Raw genomic sequence first — 13,901 nt, forward strand, 5'->3', positions numbered from 1 at the left:
TGGGGTGCCGGTGCCTAAACGCTCCGCAGTCCAGATGATGCATAATTTGCAAGCAATTAAGTAATGTACACACATCAGCCTGCTTTTTCTGGTTTTTCCAAGGGGATGTTACGGAGCGCACCTTTCACGCAGGGCGCCTCTAGGGCACTTTTCTCTGGGCCACGGCTATTAAGCGCCAGTGGCCAACAGCTTTCAGGTATTTGGTGTTTGGTATTCGTATTTATTTTGCCAGCTATATGGCCGCTATATGTGTGCCAGCTATATGCGCACGAGCAGAGCGATAACCGCCGACGAGCGACGACGATGTGACTCCAGGCGTTCGAAGTTGCTCGTTCAGTTTTCAGTTTTTAGATTTCAGTTACGTTTTGGCGTTTTACGGTAACGCAGCGGACAGTTAGCCTCCAATTAAAGGTGCGTCCACATCTCCCGACCCTCCAGTGTGTTAGTGTGTGCCAAAAAATACATAACAACCATACCGAGTAATACCAATATTTTGGAGAAAGAAACTGCAAACGTGTAAATATCGTCTGAGCTCCTTACGATCGCTCATACGCCGCGTTGGCCGCTGAAAAAGCCGCTTACGCTGGGCGTTCGTGACTTTGACATTTGCGGCCGTTAAATTGCCCATCTATAACGAATTGTCGCGTATCTCAAACACGTTCTATAATACTTGTGTATATATAGGGGGCCCTAGTTGAGGAGACACATTCCCCGACGTTGGGCTTTCTCGGCAGCTCATAACCATAAATCCCATAAAACGTATAAAAATATTTACAACTAATTATGCGCCCAGGCGGCAAAACACTCTCGCTGCAGAGCAGATCCATCGAGGTGCCTTGAACTCGGGCTGCCGCTTATGCTTTTCTTCAAGCCACCCGATTTCACTTTCTTTTCGCGCTGTCTAGGGCCGTTAATCACATGATTGGGTAATACTCCAGTGCCCAGTTTCAAGTTTCAAGTTCCCAGGTTTCCAGTGCAGCCTTATCGGCTCGGATTATGCTGGCCCGCTTATCAGCCCGATTTTGGCAATGTCTTTGATAAGATTACCGCTTTGACTTGGCACCCATTCGGCTGATATTTATGGGCCCCAGAGTGGCAGCTCTTGGCCAAAGCGAACCCACAGCGAGTTCCCAAGAGATGTAAACAGATTGCAATTGTTGTACTCGTTTTCAGTTCACACAGTGCCAGTGCTGACCGAGTTAGTCTGCATTCAACCACAATACGCTCCATAGGGCCGACTGAAAGGGTTCGGGAAACTAATTTGATCTGCCGAGTGATAGACGCACCCAACTCACGCAACTCCGGATGGGGGAGATGCCAAATCGAATTTCTAAGGCAAACGCTCTTTTATGGCCGCGGGCTGAAGTTTTATCTTAGCGTCTCAATTCACACCCTGAATACGAAGATGCAAAGAATTTGGGTGAAACGGGCCCAAGAAAGTGGCCATTCCCCCGTATTGTCGGGAATTTTTTAATATCTTGCTCAGTGGTGGCTTTCGCTCTTATGAGATGAACAAAAGATATCTTACTGAATTGAAATACTTTCATAAAATCACAATTTTTACTTAGTTGATTTTTATGGTAAGGTTTATTGTATAACTTTAAATTGGTAATTTACAATGAACCGCTTACTAATAAATTTTACAAATTATTAGATGAGTTTTAAATATCACAACACTAATCGTACATTGAGTAATCATGGGTTTAAGCCTTCTACATTCCGAAGTATATTTTTGTGTCTTTTTTATTCCTTTTATTAAAGAATCTAGTATGATTAATTTATTATGCAAAAATGGTGTTTCACTCTCGTTCACCTTATGCAAATTGGTAACGAAAATAGCCAGCACTGCACTTCATGCGGCTGTACACAACAGCTATTTCAAGGCCAATTGGTCGAACGCGAAGCCGATTGCCGGGTAACCGAGTGGGAAAATAATATACAAATAACAAACAGAGAGGCGAAAACAAAATATTGCCATTGGGAATTATGTGCCAGCGATCTCTGGCCAGAGTTTCATCCCAGTTGTGCGCAATTAACACTCCCCCGACCCATAAAAACGTTCATTCGCCAGCTAAGCCAGGCGGCAGAGTTGAAACACACGGCATATCCGAGAATCGGCTACAAATTCGTTTTCGTTTCGCTTTATCAGTACCAGACATTGTTTAATTGTTGGTCATGGGGTTCCAGCAACAGGTTAGGGAAAAAATTGTAATAAACTCCGCTTGACGCACTTTCAGTTCGGTTTGCCAGCCTGACCGACGAATAATTAAGTTAGTGTGTCAATCATAAAATCAGCCAGAGATTTGCCTTGTGACTCAGTAGTATTATCTTGAAATAATCTCTTAAGGTTATGGGAACTCTAAAGCGAGTGTCTTAAGGTATCGGTTAGCTTGATATAGGTGATTTCATTTGTAAATAAGGAGAAGTGTCCATCGTAAATCGACCGTCCCTGAGTAATCAGAAAGCGAAACTGAGAGCTGACCTTTCTCGGGGCAATCGAACGCGTCTAGAATTACGAGTGCCTGCAGTGCACACAGGTCTATAAATTGCAGCGCTTAATTCAATTACCCCTCGAAGTGCGACGGAAAATGCTAATGAAAATGGGCTGGCAATGAAAGTATTCGCACAGTACTCTGAATTCCTATCAGTTTCGATCGCAAACATCATACGTGCGTTGGTCAACTGGTGGGTTTTCGGGGCTGACGGTGTCACATGGGCCTGATCGATCTGGATCGGAAAACGGATTGTTGTCCGGCGGACAATTAGGTTCCCCATTTCACTTGGACAAACTCGGGGGTATTTGAGTGTGCCATCGATCTAATTGATATTTAAGCAAGTTTAGCTCTATCAGCAATCAACCGGTATTTGTTTTGGGGCCTTACAATAGGCCAGTCGATAGTAGACAGTAGCTGACCCTGGAATTCTCACTGCCACTGCCATCGGGCCGCAGTTACGTAATTACGCATACGCCATGTGAAACGATTGCAAACTGTTTGGTTACGAAAGTGAGTTGGCAGAATGAAGTCTCACAATCAATCAGATTGGCATATGATTTATAAGGAACAGTATAAAGCCTAAATATTTTTGAGAGTTTTTCAAAAACATTTTTGATAGGGTTCTGGAGAAACACTTGGGCTATTTAGTTAATTCGGCGGATGCATTATTCATCACTTTTTTTAAATAATGGTTTAGGCATTTCCGTAGCCCTGACTCATTGCTTCCCTATCAGTGAAACCAGGGATCGTAATTATTATGATTTTTAAAATAAAAATTGGAAAATAATAATTATTTGTTGATTTTTATAGAAAAAATTGAAAAATAAGTTTTATTTTCAATTTTTATAATAAAAATTGAAAATAAGTCTTATTCTTAAATTTTTATTATATAAATTGAAAATAAGTCTTATTTTCCAATTTTTATAATAAAAATTGAAAATAAGTCTTATTCTCCAATTTTTATTATATGAATTAAAAATAAGTCTTATTCTCCAATTTTTATTATATAAATTGAAAATAAGTCTTATTCTCCAATTTTTATTATAAAAATTGAAAATAAAAATTGAATGCAAATATCTTTTAAACCAATGGAATATGGGCCAAAATTTAAAAACAGGATTGATCTTCGAGTCAATACCTTTCATATGAGCTATGACATGACTATGTCCAAGGATATTTTAAGGACTTATAGCGCCTTTTAATGTTTTATATATGTAACTTCTATGTTCGGTGGAAGTACATGACGTCAAAAAAAACCATGTAGTACCAGAAAATCCAAATGATAAGAATAAATATCCCAGTCGAAATGCACCTGTCCATCTGTCTGATTTTGCATAAAGTAATTAAAAAATGAAAGTCGCGAATTTTCCAATTATTTATAAGTATATTTAGTTAAGTTAAGTTATGTATAATCCACTCAAATATATCCTCTTGTTCCTAAGAATTCGCGGTTTCTAAAGAATCGACATAGAATACATATTTAGGTATCTGAAGTAAAGTTATGTAGATACACAAAAATATATCCTCTTGTTCCTAAGAATTCGCGGTTTCTAAAGAATCGACATAGAATACATATTTAGGTATCTGAAGTAAAGTTATGTAAGATACACAAAAATATTTCCTCTTGTTCCTAAGAATTCGCGGTTTTTAAAAAATTGATCTAAAGATGTATTCCGGGAATTTTTAGGATTAGCTTGAGTGGATTATACACAGTTTAACTAAAGAGATCAATTCTTTAGAAACCGCGAATTCTTAGGAACAAGAGGAAATATTTTTGTGTATCTTACATAACTTTACTTCAGATACCTAAATATGTATTCTATGTCGATTCTTTAGAAACCGCGAATTCTTAGGAACAAGAGGATATATTTTTGTGTATCTACATAACTTTACTTCAGATACCTAAATATGTATTCTATGTCGATTCTTTAGAAACCGCGAATTCTTAGGAACAAGAGGATATATTTGAGTGGATTATACATAACTTAACTTAACTAAATATACTTATAAATAATTGGAAAATTCGCGACTTTCATTTTTTAATTACTTTATGCAAAATCAGACAGATGGACAGGTGCATTTCGACTGGGATATTTATTCTTATCATTTGGATTTTCTGGTACTACATGGTTTTTTTTGACGTCATGTACTTCCACCGAACATAGAAGTTACATATATAAAACATTAAAAGGCGCTATAAGTCCTTAAAATATCCTTGGACATAGTCATGTCATAGCTCATATGAAAGGTATTGACTCGAAGATCAATCCTGTTTTTAGATTTTGACCCATATTCCATTGGTTTAAAAGATATTTGCATTCAATTTTTATTTTCAATTTTTATAATAAAAATTGGAGAATAAGACTTATTTTCAATTTATATAATAAAAATTGGAGAATAAGACTTATTTTTAATTTATATAATAAAAATTGGAGAATAAGACTTATTTTCAATTTTTATTATAAAAATTGGAAAATAAGACTTATTTTTAATTTTTATAATAAAAATTGAAGAATAAGACTTATTTTCAATTTTTAATTTAAAAATTGAAAAATAAGACTTATTTTTAATTTATAAAATAAAAATTGAAAAAAAAGGTTTATCACGTTTTCCTATTTGCCGAACCATACTAAGTAAGTGGTTTTTTTCCCATATTTTTTGGACGCTATTTTGGCTAACAATTTTTTTAAACTCATAACACTTATTTGCAGTCCCTGAGTGAAACCTAATAAAACATTCATAAACTAACTTAAAACCCCAAGTAGTTTAGTTTTCTAGCAGTAAATCGCTAAGGGCCCCGTGATAAGATATTATTCCGCTACTAATCTACAGTCAGTTCCAGCTAATCAAACAAAATTGTTGCAATTAGCTGGCGGTTTTTTCTCCTCTTTCACTTTGAATGATTATGGCTGGAAATTTGCATGATTGAATGCGAGTGATTTAATTTTTGCCATCTCGAATGTTTTATTAATTTGCTTTGTCTTCTTTTCTTTAACCCCGAAAAGCAGCGACCGTTAGAGTGAACGACGGAAACGGAAAGTAAAAGCCCCGATCGCGACCAGATTCAAAGGCAGACCGAAATGGCCGAGACAATCAACAACAAGCCGAGCATACAGATCCGCAGCGGACTGCCCTCGCCGCTGCCGGACAAGAGTCCCTCGCCCGCCGCCAAGCTGCTGATCAGCCACGGCAAGCCCAACTTCACCATCGCCCGTTCGCCCAAGATCGATGAGAACGGAAACGGAAACGGGGACGTGAACCCACTGTCCGCCCAGCCCACCGCCAACAACAACTACAACGCCTACAAGAGCGCCACCAGCACGGCGGTGAACAGCCAGAAGTTCATAGTCGGCACCAAGTTCAATGGCGTCTTCAAGCCCTCGAATGCGGCGGCCACTTGGGCCACGAACGGAAATGGTAATGGCTCCTCGGAGGCGGAGAATGAGGCGGCCAAGGTCGTTCTGCGGCGCCCCAAGCTGGCGGATTCGCCCCCAGCCGCGGAGGACGAGGACGAGAACGTGCCGGAGTTCATCAGGCGCCAGCGACGCATCCAGGAGCGGTTGGCCAAGGAGAACGTGCTGGACTTCGAGAGCCGGCGCAGCGGCTACTTCACGCACGTCATGATCTCGCCGGACTCGCCCAACCGCACCTCGTTCGTGGAGACCATGGCCAGTCCGGCCATAGTGCCCGCCCTCGAGATTCCCGCCCCGGTGGCCGAGAAGGTGGAGGAGGAGCCAGTGGAGCCAGTGGAGGCACCTCCGGCACAGCCCCAGGTGGCCGCTGTGGTCACATCTGCTCCGATCGTTGAGACCGAGACAGAGGTTACCAGCAATGGTCACACGGAGGACTCGAGCGCCGAGGAGGAGGCCAAGGCCATTGAGCAGGTCAACCAGGCGGTGGCTGGCGAGGAGGAGGAGGCACCCGAGCCTGTTCCAGTGGCAGCAGAGAGAAAGGTGGAGGAGGAGGAGCCTACTCCTGCCCCCGCACCAGTGGAGGCCAAGGTGGAGGTGGTGGAGCCAGCTGCCCCTGTGCAAAATGGCCAGCAGGAGGAGGCTAAGCAGGCGGAGGAGCCTGTCCCTGCCACAAATGGCCACAAGGAAGAGGAGGCCATCACCATTTCGCACACCAATGGCCAGAGCAGCGACGGTCCCAGCATACCCACTCCCGATCCCAGCGGCGCCCTGGGGGTGAACTACGAACCCAAGACCGTGGTCAGCTTCTCGCAGGAACTGGGGGGCGGCGAGAACAACTATCCCGACACCGTGAAGGTGGTCAGCGAGGTGACCCCCGAGGCCGACGGGGAGCTCAAGGAGCTGACCAAACTGAAGTTCGACATCAAGAGCGACGACCAGAACGAGGTCCAGGTGACGCCCGTTCTACGATCAGACTAGGAGGTCCTTGTAGCTGTCCAAGGATAAGGAGTAGTGCAATTTGTTTGTTAAACAAGAAACGTCAACTATATTGTATTGTATTTTGTGTTAGCTGCTAAGTTGATTACGAGAAATGTTGCCAAATTTAATTTTATGCTTCGCGCATCAGTCAGTATCGAGAGTGGAGTTAAGTGGAGATCCTAATCCCCAACCCCGCAAAGCCACCCCTTGAGGCCCGGTCCCCGAAAGCGAGTTCCTGGGACTTGCTAAACCAAACTACGTTTATTGCAATAGACACCATTTGCTTTATTTAAATAAATTATTATTATTGAGAATGCGACATTGAACTGGAATATTCCTCTCGGATATTGAATGGCACTTGAGTGGCTCCACGATGAGTTCTATTTACTTTCTCGTAGAGCACTTTAACTTGTTCCACAAAGATAACACTATTTTTGTTTATACAGAGGCATACCAATTGTCCGTGGAAGCGAGTGTTGTCTTAGAACTCGAAGGGTCTTATATGGCGTGATATGGAGATAGATAATTCTACAATTTTGATTCATGGGGAATTAGTGCGTTCTTTCGGAATATTTAAAATATGTTTACTATTAGTCAGAGTAATGCTGCCTAAGTCGGGGGAGGCGCAGATACCGCTGGCTATCAAATACACCCCGGAGAATGTTAAGACCACGAGCTCAGGTGGTGGTGAATGAAAACCGAAAGTGTTTGCCGATGTCTAGCATTGAACCCCGTGCTGTGACCTTCGCAGCGATATGCTCCAGCCGCAATCAGTTGCCCTCCGTGATTAATTGCTTCGATTCCGCTGGTTTGCGATAGTCAGTGATTGATTGCGGGACACGAATAATAATAAAATAATAATTGAGTGGAGTGGGACTGGAGTGGTGAATCATGGAGAAGACGCGACACCTGTTCCGGCGATCGAGGGTGGGTCAGGTGGTTTGTCGGCAGGGTAACCATGTCAACTCCGACCCGCCCGCTTTTCGGGGGTTGCAGTGCTGACCAACATCTGGCCTGCTCCTGACCCTTTTGGCTAGCACATGCGTTTAATCGATAATGAACATGATGGTGGTTGGCCAAAACAAACTGGAGTTAGTCCGGTTTGAAAACCAGCAGGCTATGGCAGGGCATTCAGTTCGAAAACTATCTAGATGAGCGCCTAACTTGAGCTATTATGGATTTATGTCTTAAGGGCTCGCAGGTGGGTTTACTATATCCTTTAAGCCCCCCGGGGATTATCTGAAACGTCCGTTCCTTGGCTTGCAGATAAACCTCGCCACACGACAGAAAACGAAGCCCAAGTACACCAGTCGTTCGCTGACGACCCTCCACAGTCCGTGTCCCCATTTCCGGCCCCGTTCGGCCAACTTCCTGCAGCAGCGCAGTCGCTCCTCGCCATTCCTCGGACGACCGCAGTCCGCGGACCCCAAGTTCGGTCGTCGGCTGACCACGTTCTGCAGCGACAAGGAGCTGCGAAAGGTACGTAGGTGGGCCTTTGTCTCTGACCATGTCATAATAGCCTCTTTTAGCGACAAGTTTCCTCCAACGACCTGCTGAAATCCCTCCTGGAAGAGCCCATCAAGCGCAGCTGGCTCTACCGCAGCACCTGCAACTCCTCTGAGTCGGACTACTCGCTTCACAAACGCACCCCCGACAGCAGTGAGGAGGGGGAGCAGTTCCTGGTCACCATGTCCGGGGGTGGTGGTGAAAAGGCTAAGCCATACTCCTCCTACGCGGCAACCCAGGGCCTCAGCAATGGTGCCCTGCTCCAGCGCACCGCCAAGCCAGATCTTCCGGGCCGGGTGTCCTTTAGCAAGCCCAATATGCACACGGATCTGGACTCCAGTGACTGCGACAATGACAAGCAGGAAGTGCGTCCCAGTATCTCTGCACCAGGTCCTCTAACGCTTCCCAGTTTCCTCGGCAAGGCTGAACAAGCCGATCCCGCTGGTCAGAAGAAATCGGTTCACTTCGGGTCCACGGCCGCCGAGGGAGAAGTGCTGGCGGAGACCTACGAGTACCCCAAGTGTCCCTCGGAGAACTGTACCTGCAGCACGCGATCCTCCTCCACCACGAGCACCAATGAGGCGTCTGCCTCGGAGGTCAAGTGTGCCTGCGATGCGCCCAGCTGCCGATTCGTGGAGGCTGCCCAGCTAATGGAGCCCACTGATCCCAGTCCCTCGCTCCCAAATCCTCCCACACCGGAGCTGAATGTCATCAGGGAGTACAAGCAGGCAGTGGTGGGAGTTCAGGTGGTCAAGAACCACCTGGGAAGCGGAACCGAAACCCTCAACAATATCGAGATTCTGCCCAACTATTTGGACAAGTACGCTTCTCCGTCGAAGGAAAAGCAGAATAATCTGTCCGAAACCAAGAACCTGACCACTAGTAGTTCCCCTGCCAACAGTGCCACCTCCTACAGATCAGCTACTTCCAATCCAAGGAACTTTGGGGCCGAAAACAACTTTTTGCCCGCGTTGCCCGAGGATAGAAGATCTTTTGGGAATAGCAGCTCTGAATCCGTGATTAACAACTACCTCAAGGTGGCCTCGACTCCTCCGTTTGTGGGTAAGAAGAAGGAAAACGTGAAGCCTGCCAGCGCGGATCCCATTGTCAGGAACAGCAAATCCAAGGCGACCAAGTCACCGGCAGTCAATCCAGCTCCAGCTTTGGGGAAACTGAAGAAGGCCATCAGTGTGGGCAGCCTGCGGGAGGAGCGAAAGCTGTCCGAGTACAACCTCGACAAGGTAGACAGCTGGATGAGCATCCAGGACCAGAAGCAATTCGACCACAAGCACAAGCAGGGATTGGAGGATCTGGACGAGGGTCAGGACAACGATACCGCCTCACAGCTGTCCTTGAAGTCGAATGAAGACTCCAGGGACTCCACCTACGACGAGATAGTATCCGTCATCAAGGAGATCGAAGAGGACAAGAAGAGGGGTAAGTTAGGGGTTTGATAAGTAGAATATCACTATTAATCCTCGATTACCCAATAGACAACTTTTCCGAGCGTATTCCCAGCGAATTGAACTTGAAACTGGATTCCCGTTGCGAGACCGCCGAAACGGTGACTCTTAGTGAAGGAGCAGTTCCTGAAAGTGGAGATAAGTACAAGTAAGAAAACCCTACTTTTAACTATCTTAAATTTTACTATTTAGATCCTTCTTTACAGGGACATCTTGGCCTATCTGAACAATGTGGAGAGCAGTTGTGACAAGACGCTGATGGAAACACGTCGCTCCATGCCGGATAGCAATCGATCCGAGGTAGAATTCGTGGTGGAACCTGATGTCACCGACGAGGTGCCCAAGTGGGTGAAAGATCTTACGATTTTCAGGAATCCTTAACTAATTTTCCCATTGAATACAGATTGTCCGAGTTGCTGATGCTGCCCAATCATCAGTTGGCCAGAAGGGTCATTGCCCTGAGCCTGCGGGCCAATGAGCTGGCCAATGCCATCCACATGTCCAAGGAGCACGTCTTCCAGCTGCGCGGCGAGAAGCAGAAGAGCCTGCGGGCCGAAAAGTCCACCGCGGCCGCCAAGTTGCGGGATCAGAAGAAGCACTACGAGGAGGTGGTGACCCGACACCAGGGCTTCATCGAACAGCTGCTTAAGGACAAGGGATCCCTGTGCGAGAAGGTGGCGGCCCTGACCCGTCGCCTGGAGAGCCAGAACCAGGCCTGGGAGCACCGCCTGGAAACGGAGCTGGCTAGGACCAAGGAGACCACCATGGCGGGTGAGAAGATTCGGCGGGAGCGTTGGGTGCGCGAGAACACCAAGAAGATCAAGGTAAGTTCCTATTAAGGAATCCACTTTGGAGGATCGGTAATCATGTACCCATTTCCCCTTCAAGGAACTCACGGTAAAAGGCCTTGAGGCGGAGATCAACAAGATGAACTGCGACCACCAACGCCAGGTGACAGAGCTGAAGCGCAGCCACCAGATGCAGTTGCTCGACGCTCTGGAGGAGGCGCGCACGAAGCACGAGCAGATCGAGACGGGCATCCGCGAGAGCTGCGCCCAGGATCGAGAGGCCATCATCGAGAAGGAGCGCACGGCCATCCGGGAGCGGTTCGAGCGCCAACTGGAGGAGGAGCAGAGGACGCAGGCGGAGCAGCGCCAGAAGCTGACCGAAGAGTTTGCCGTGGAGCGGGAGCGACTGCAGGCGGAGCTGCGGCAGCGGGAGAACGATCACATGGCCAGGAGGCAGGAGGCGCTGCGGGAACAGGAGCAGGAACTGGAGCAGGCCAAGTTCGAAATGCAGGAGCGCATGGCCAAGCAGGAGGAGAAGTACCAGAACCGCATCAACACCATCGAACAGCAGTACACGGCGGACTTTGAGCTCTGGAAGGCGGAACACGAGAACAAGGCCAAGTTGGCCCAGGCGGAGAAGGAGAACGCCATAAGGCAGCACTACCGGGCGGAGAGGGATCGCCAGCTGGACGAACTGGTGGTGCGCATGGAGGCCGACGCACTGCAGCATGGCGAGGAGCACGAACTCAAGATGAAGTGAGTATACTCATAGAAATTTTTACCCTAAATCGCCCTAAAAAACTGACTTTTCGCCCGTGGATTTAGAAAATCGCCCATAAATCGTATCCGCTGGCGATTCGCCCGTGTGTTTAGAAAAATTTTCTAAAAAGTCCCGATGGAAATTTGGTTTAATTTAGGGTGATTTTTCTTGAAATTTTAGGGTGATTTGCCCTAATTATACCCGTTACTCGTAGAGTAAAAGGGTATACTAGATTCGTGCAAAAGTATGTAACAGCTAGAAGGAAGCGTTTCCGACCCCATAAAGTATATATATTCTTGATCAGGGTCACTAGCCGAGTCGATCTAGCCATGTCCGTCTGTCCGTCTGTCCGTCTGTCCGTCTGTCCGTCTGTCTGTCCGTCTGTCTGTCTGTATGAACGCTGAGATCTCAGAAACTACAAAAGCTAGAAGGTTGAGATTTCCCACACATATTCTTTGGCTTCCTAAGCAGCGCAAGTTTATTTTAGCCGAGCGCCACGCCCCCTCTAACGCCCACAATCGCCCACTAACGATTTTAAAATGGGTCCTGCGCCCACATCTTTAAAGATTTCCGAGAAGTATAAATGCAATTTTGTTGTGTATATTTATACCTATCGAAATGTAGAAGACATTTTTCAAATCGGACCATTCATTAAAAAGTTATACGCAATCAAAAATTATATATCTATCTCCCTCGCACTCCCTTTAGCTGAGTTACGATTATTAGTCGGGACACCAACCCGACACAGCGTTCGCACTCCCTTTAGCTGAGTGACGGGTATTAGATAGTCGGGACAACAACCCGACTATAGCGTTCTCTCTTGTTTTAAGGTGTATTTTTCTAAAATTAAGGGCGAATTTTCTGTTTTTATAGGCGAATGCCCTAAAAAATTAGACAAATTAAAAAAAATCGTGTTTGAGCATGTTTAACTGAATTTGGGAAGCATGTTTTTTTTTTAACCGGCGGAGGACACCGTTTCATATTATTGTATTGGTGTGTAGCTTATATGGGAGCCGCGTTAAGAGGGGGGCCCGACCTATACAGCACAGCCGTTAGAACTGAAAAATCATGTTTGTAAATGAATTAGGGAAATAAATATGAGGAGAAAAAACAACTTACTTTTTTTGGTCATTGAAAGAATCGAACCCACGACCTCTCGGTTTAGTCTTACGTCCTACCGCTGCACCACAGACCCATCGCGCAAGTCGACATACAAACTCTGCACACATCTTATTTTCTTGAGGTCTACGTTATAATTTTTCATTACGACTGTGACAATTAGGGCCGTTTTCTTGCCCGCAAACACAAAGAATGATTTTAACTCAGAACTCCCATACGTTTTTAAGGTTTAAAGACTACTTTAATTTAAAATTCGGACGAAAAAATGTCCTCAGTATTATAATGTTTACAAAAAAAAAAAAAACATAAAAATAAAGTTGAATCACACAGGGTTCGAACCCACAACCCCACGACCTTAGTCCTCATATAGCAAAGTTGAAAGCGCAAGTGATTAGACCGCTGGGCTACCAAATTTCACACTTTTGGAGTGATTTTTAAGGCGAATCGCCCTTGTATTTAGAAAAATTTTAGAAAAAAAATTAGGGCAATTCGCCGTTGGATTTAGAAAAGGTCAAAACGAAGCAAATCGAAAAAAATCGCCCTAAATATTAGAAAAATAGAAAAATTAACCCTACAAATATTTTTTATGGTCACCTGCCTTAAATTTATGGCAAATTTGTCGTAAAAATAGAACATTTTTCCCAGTTCAAAGGCGAAAAATATTTTAGGGCGATTTTCTAAAATGTAGAAAATTATTTTTATGAGTGTATATTCGTTGATATCTTCTCCTGGCCTAACCCTCCTTTTCTTTCAGTCGCCTCAAGGAGAAGTACGAGAAGGACCTGGTTCTGGCCGAGAGCGTGGAGAAGTCGCTGCGAGAGAAGTACGCGGAGACCCGCGGCAAACTGGCGGAGGCGGACGCCCAGGTGCGGAACAGCCAGGCGGAGGTGAAGCAGCTGCAGCTGGAGCTCAGCCACAGCAAGAAGATGTGCGGCGACATCATCATGGAGCGGGACAGACTGCGGGACAACCTCAACGCGGACATCCAAAGCGAATTGGGAGTCCTCAGTGAGCGTCACAAGCAGGAGATGGAGCAGCTTCAAAAGCGGGTCCACCAGACCATCCAGCGGCAGGAGGAGACCATCGAGATCCTCAAGGGGGATAACGATGCCCTCAGGCAGCAGTGCCTGAAACTAAACGCGGTCATACGACAGCAGCGCAAGGATTACTGCGTCAAGTAGGTTGGATTTATGAATTCAATCACACATTTATGGGACCCCTTACCAAAACAAATAAAATAATCCGTTAAATTAGGATTTTACCAGAGAATATAATATAATCTAAGCAGCAAACGCTAATAAATAAACAAAATGATGGATCTAAAACTATCTATTTAAAATTTAAACAGTGGATGCCCCAACGGTAAGTTTTTTAAACTG

General features: G+C 45.4%; 2 protein-coding genes across 3 annotated transcripts; both read left to right on the top strand.

Annotated features, from left to right (window-relative positions):
• The first annotated feature begins 258 nt into the window (after positions 1-258).
• On the top strand, positions 259-7,200 carry hebe. Of its 2 annotated transcripts, none has more exons than XM_017157095.3 (2): positions 259-411; positions 5,504-7,200. In XM_017157095.3, the coding sequence occupies exon 2, from the start codon at positions 5,576-5,578 to the stop codon at positions 6,884-6,886; it is 1,311 nt and encodes a 436-aa protein (XP_017012584.3). In that variant the 5' UTR covers positions 259-411; positions 5,504-5,575; the 3' UTR covers positions 6,887-7,200. The 2 variants fall into 2 exon arrangements, with proteins under 2 accessions (XP_017012584.3, XP_017012585.3); XM_017157096.3 differs by having other exon boundaries at positions 266-411; positions 5,501-7,200.
• Positions 7,201-7,968: 768 nt separating this feature from the next.
• Positions 7,969-13,795, top strand: dila (centrosomal protein dilatory). Its single transcript, XM_017156987.3, has 8 exons — positions 7,969-8,087; positions 8,153-8,365; positions 8,416-9,829; positions 9,886-10,003; positions 10,062-10,199; positions 10,259-10,679; positions 10,744-11,399; positions 13,277-13,795. The coding sequence occupies exons 1-8, from the start codon at positions 8,061-8,063 to the stop codon at positions 13,701-13,703; spliced, it is 3,414 nt and encodes a 1,137-aa protein (XP_017012476.3). The 5' UTR covers positions 7,969-8,060; the 3' UTR covers positions 13,704-13,795.
• Positions 13,796-13,901: the final 106 nt, after the last annotated feature.

The sequence above is a fragment of the Drosophila takahashii genome, chromosome 2R (genome assembly GCF_030179915.1).
Source record: "Drosophila takahashii strain IR98-3 E-12201 chromosome 2R, DtakHiC1v2, whole genome shotgun sequence".
Taxonomy (NCBI): domain Eukaryota; kingdom Metazoa; phylum Arthropoda; class Insecta; order Diptera; family Drosophilidae; genus Drosophila; species Drosophila takahashii.

What these genes read in the sequence shown, in the direction of transcription:
- hebe (XM_017157095.3), top strand. Translation starts at nt 5,576, where the DNA reads ATGGCCGAGACAATCAACAACAAGCCGAGCATACAGATCCGCAGCGGA.
- dila (XM_017156987.3), top strand. Translation starts at nt 8,061, where the DNA reads ATGGATTTATGTCTTAAGGGCTCGCAG. An exon ending in AGAACACCAAGAAGATCAAG is followed by an intron (nt 10,680 to 10,743) that starts GTAAGTTCCTAT and finishes TTCCCCTTCAAG; the next exon opens with GAACTCACGGTAAAAGGCCT. An exon ending in GAGCACGAACTCAAGATGAA is followed by an intron (nt 11,400 to 13,276) that starts GTGAGTATACTC and finishes CTTTTCTTTCAG; the next exon opens with TCGCCTCAAGGAGAAGTACG.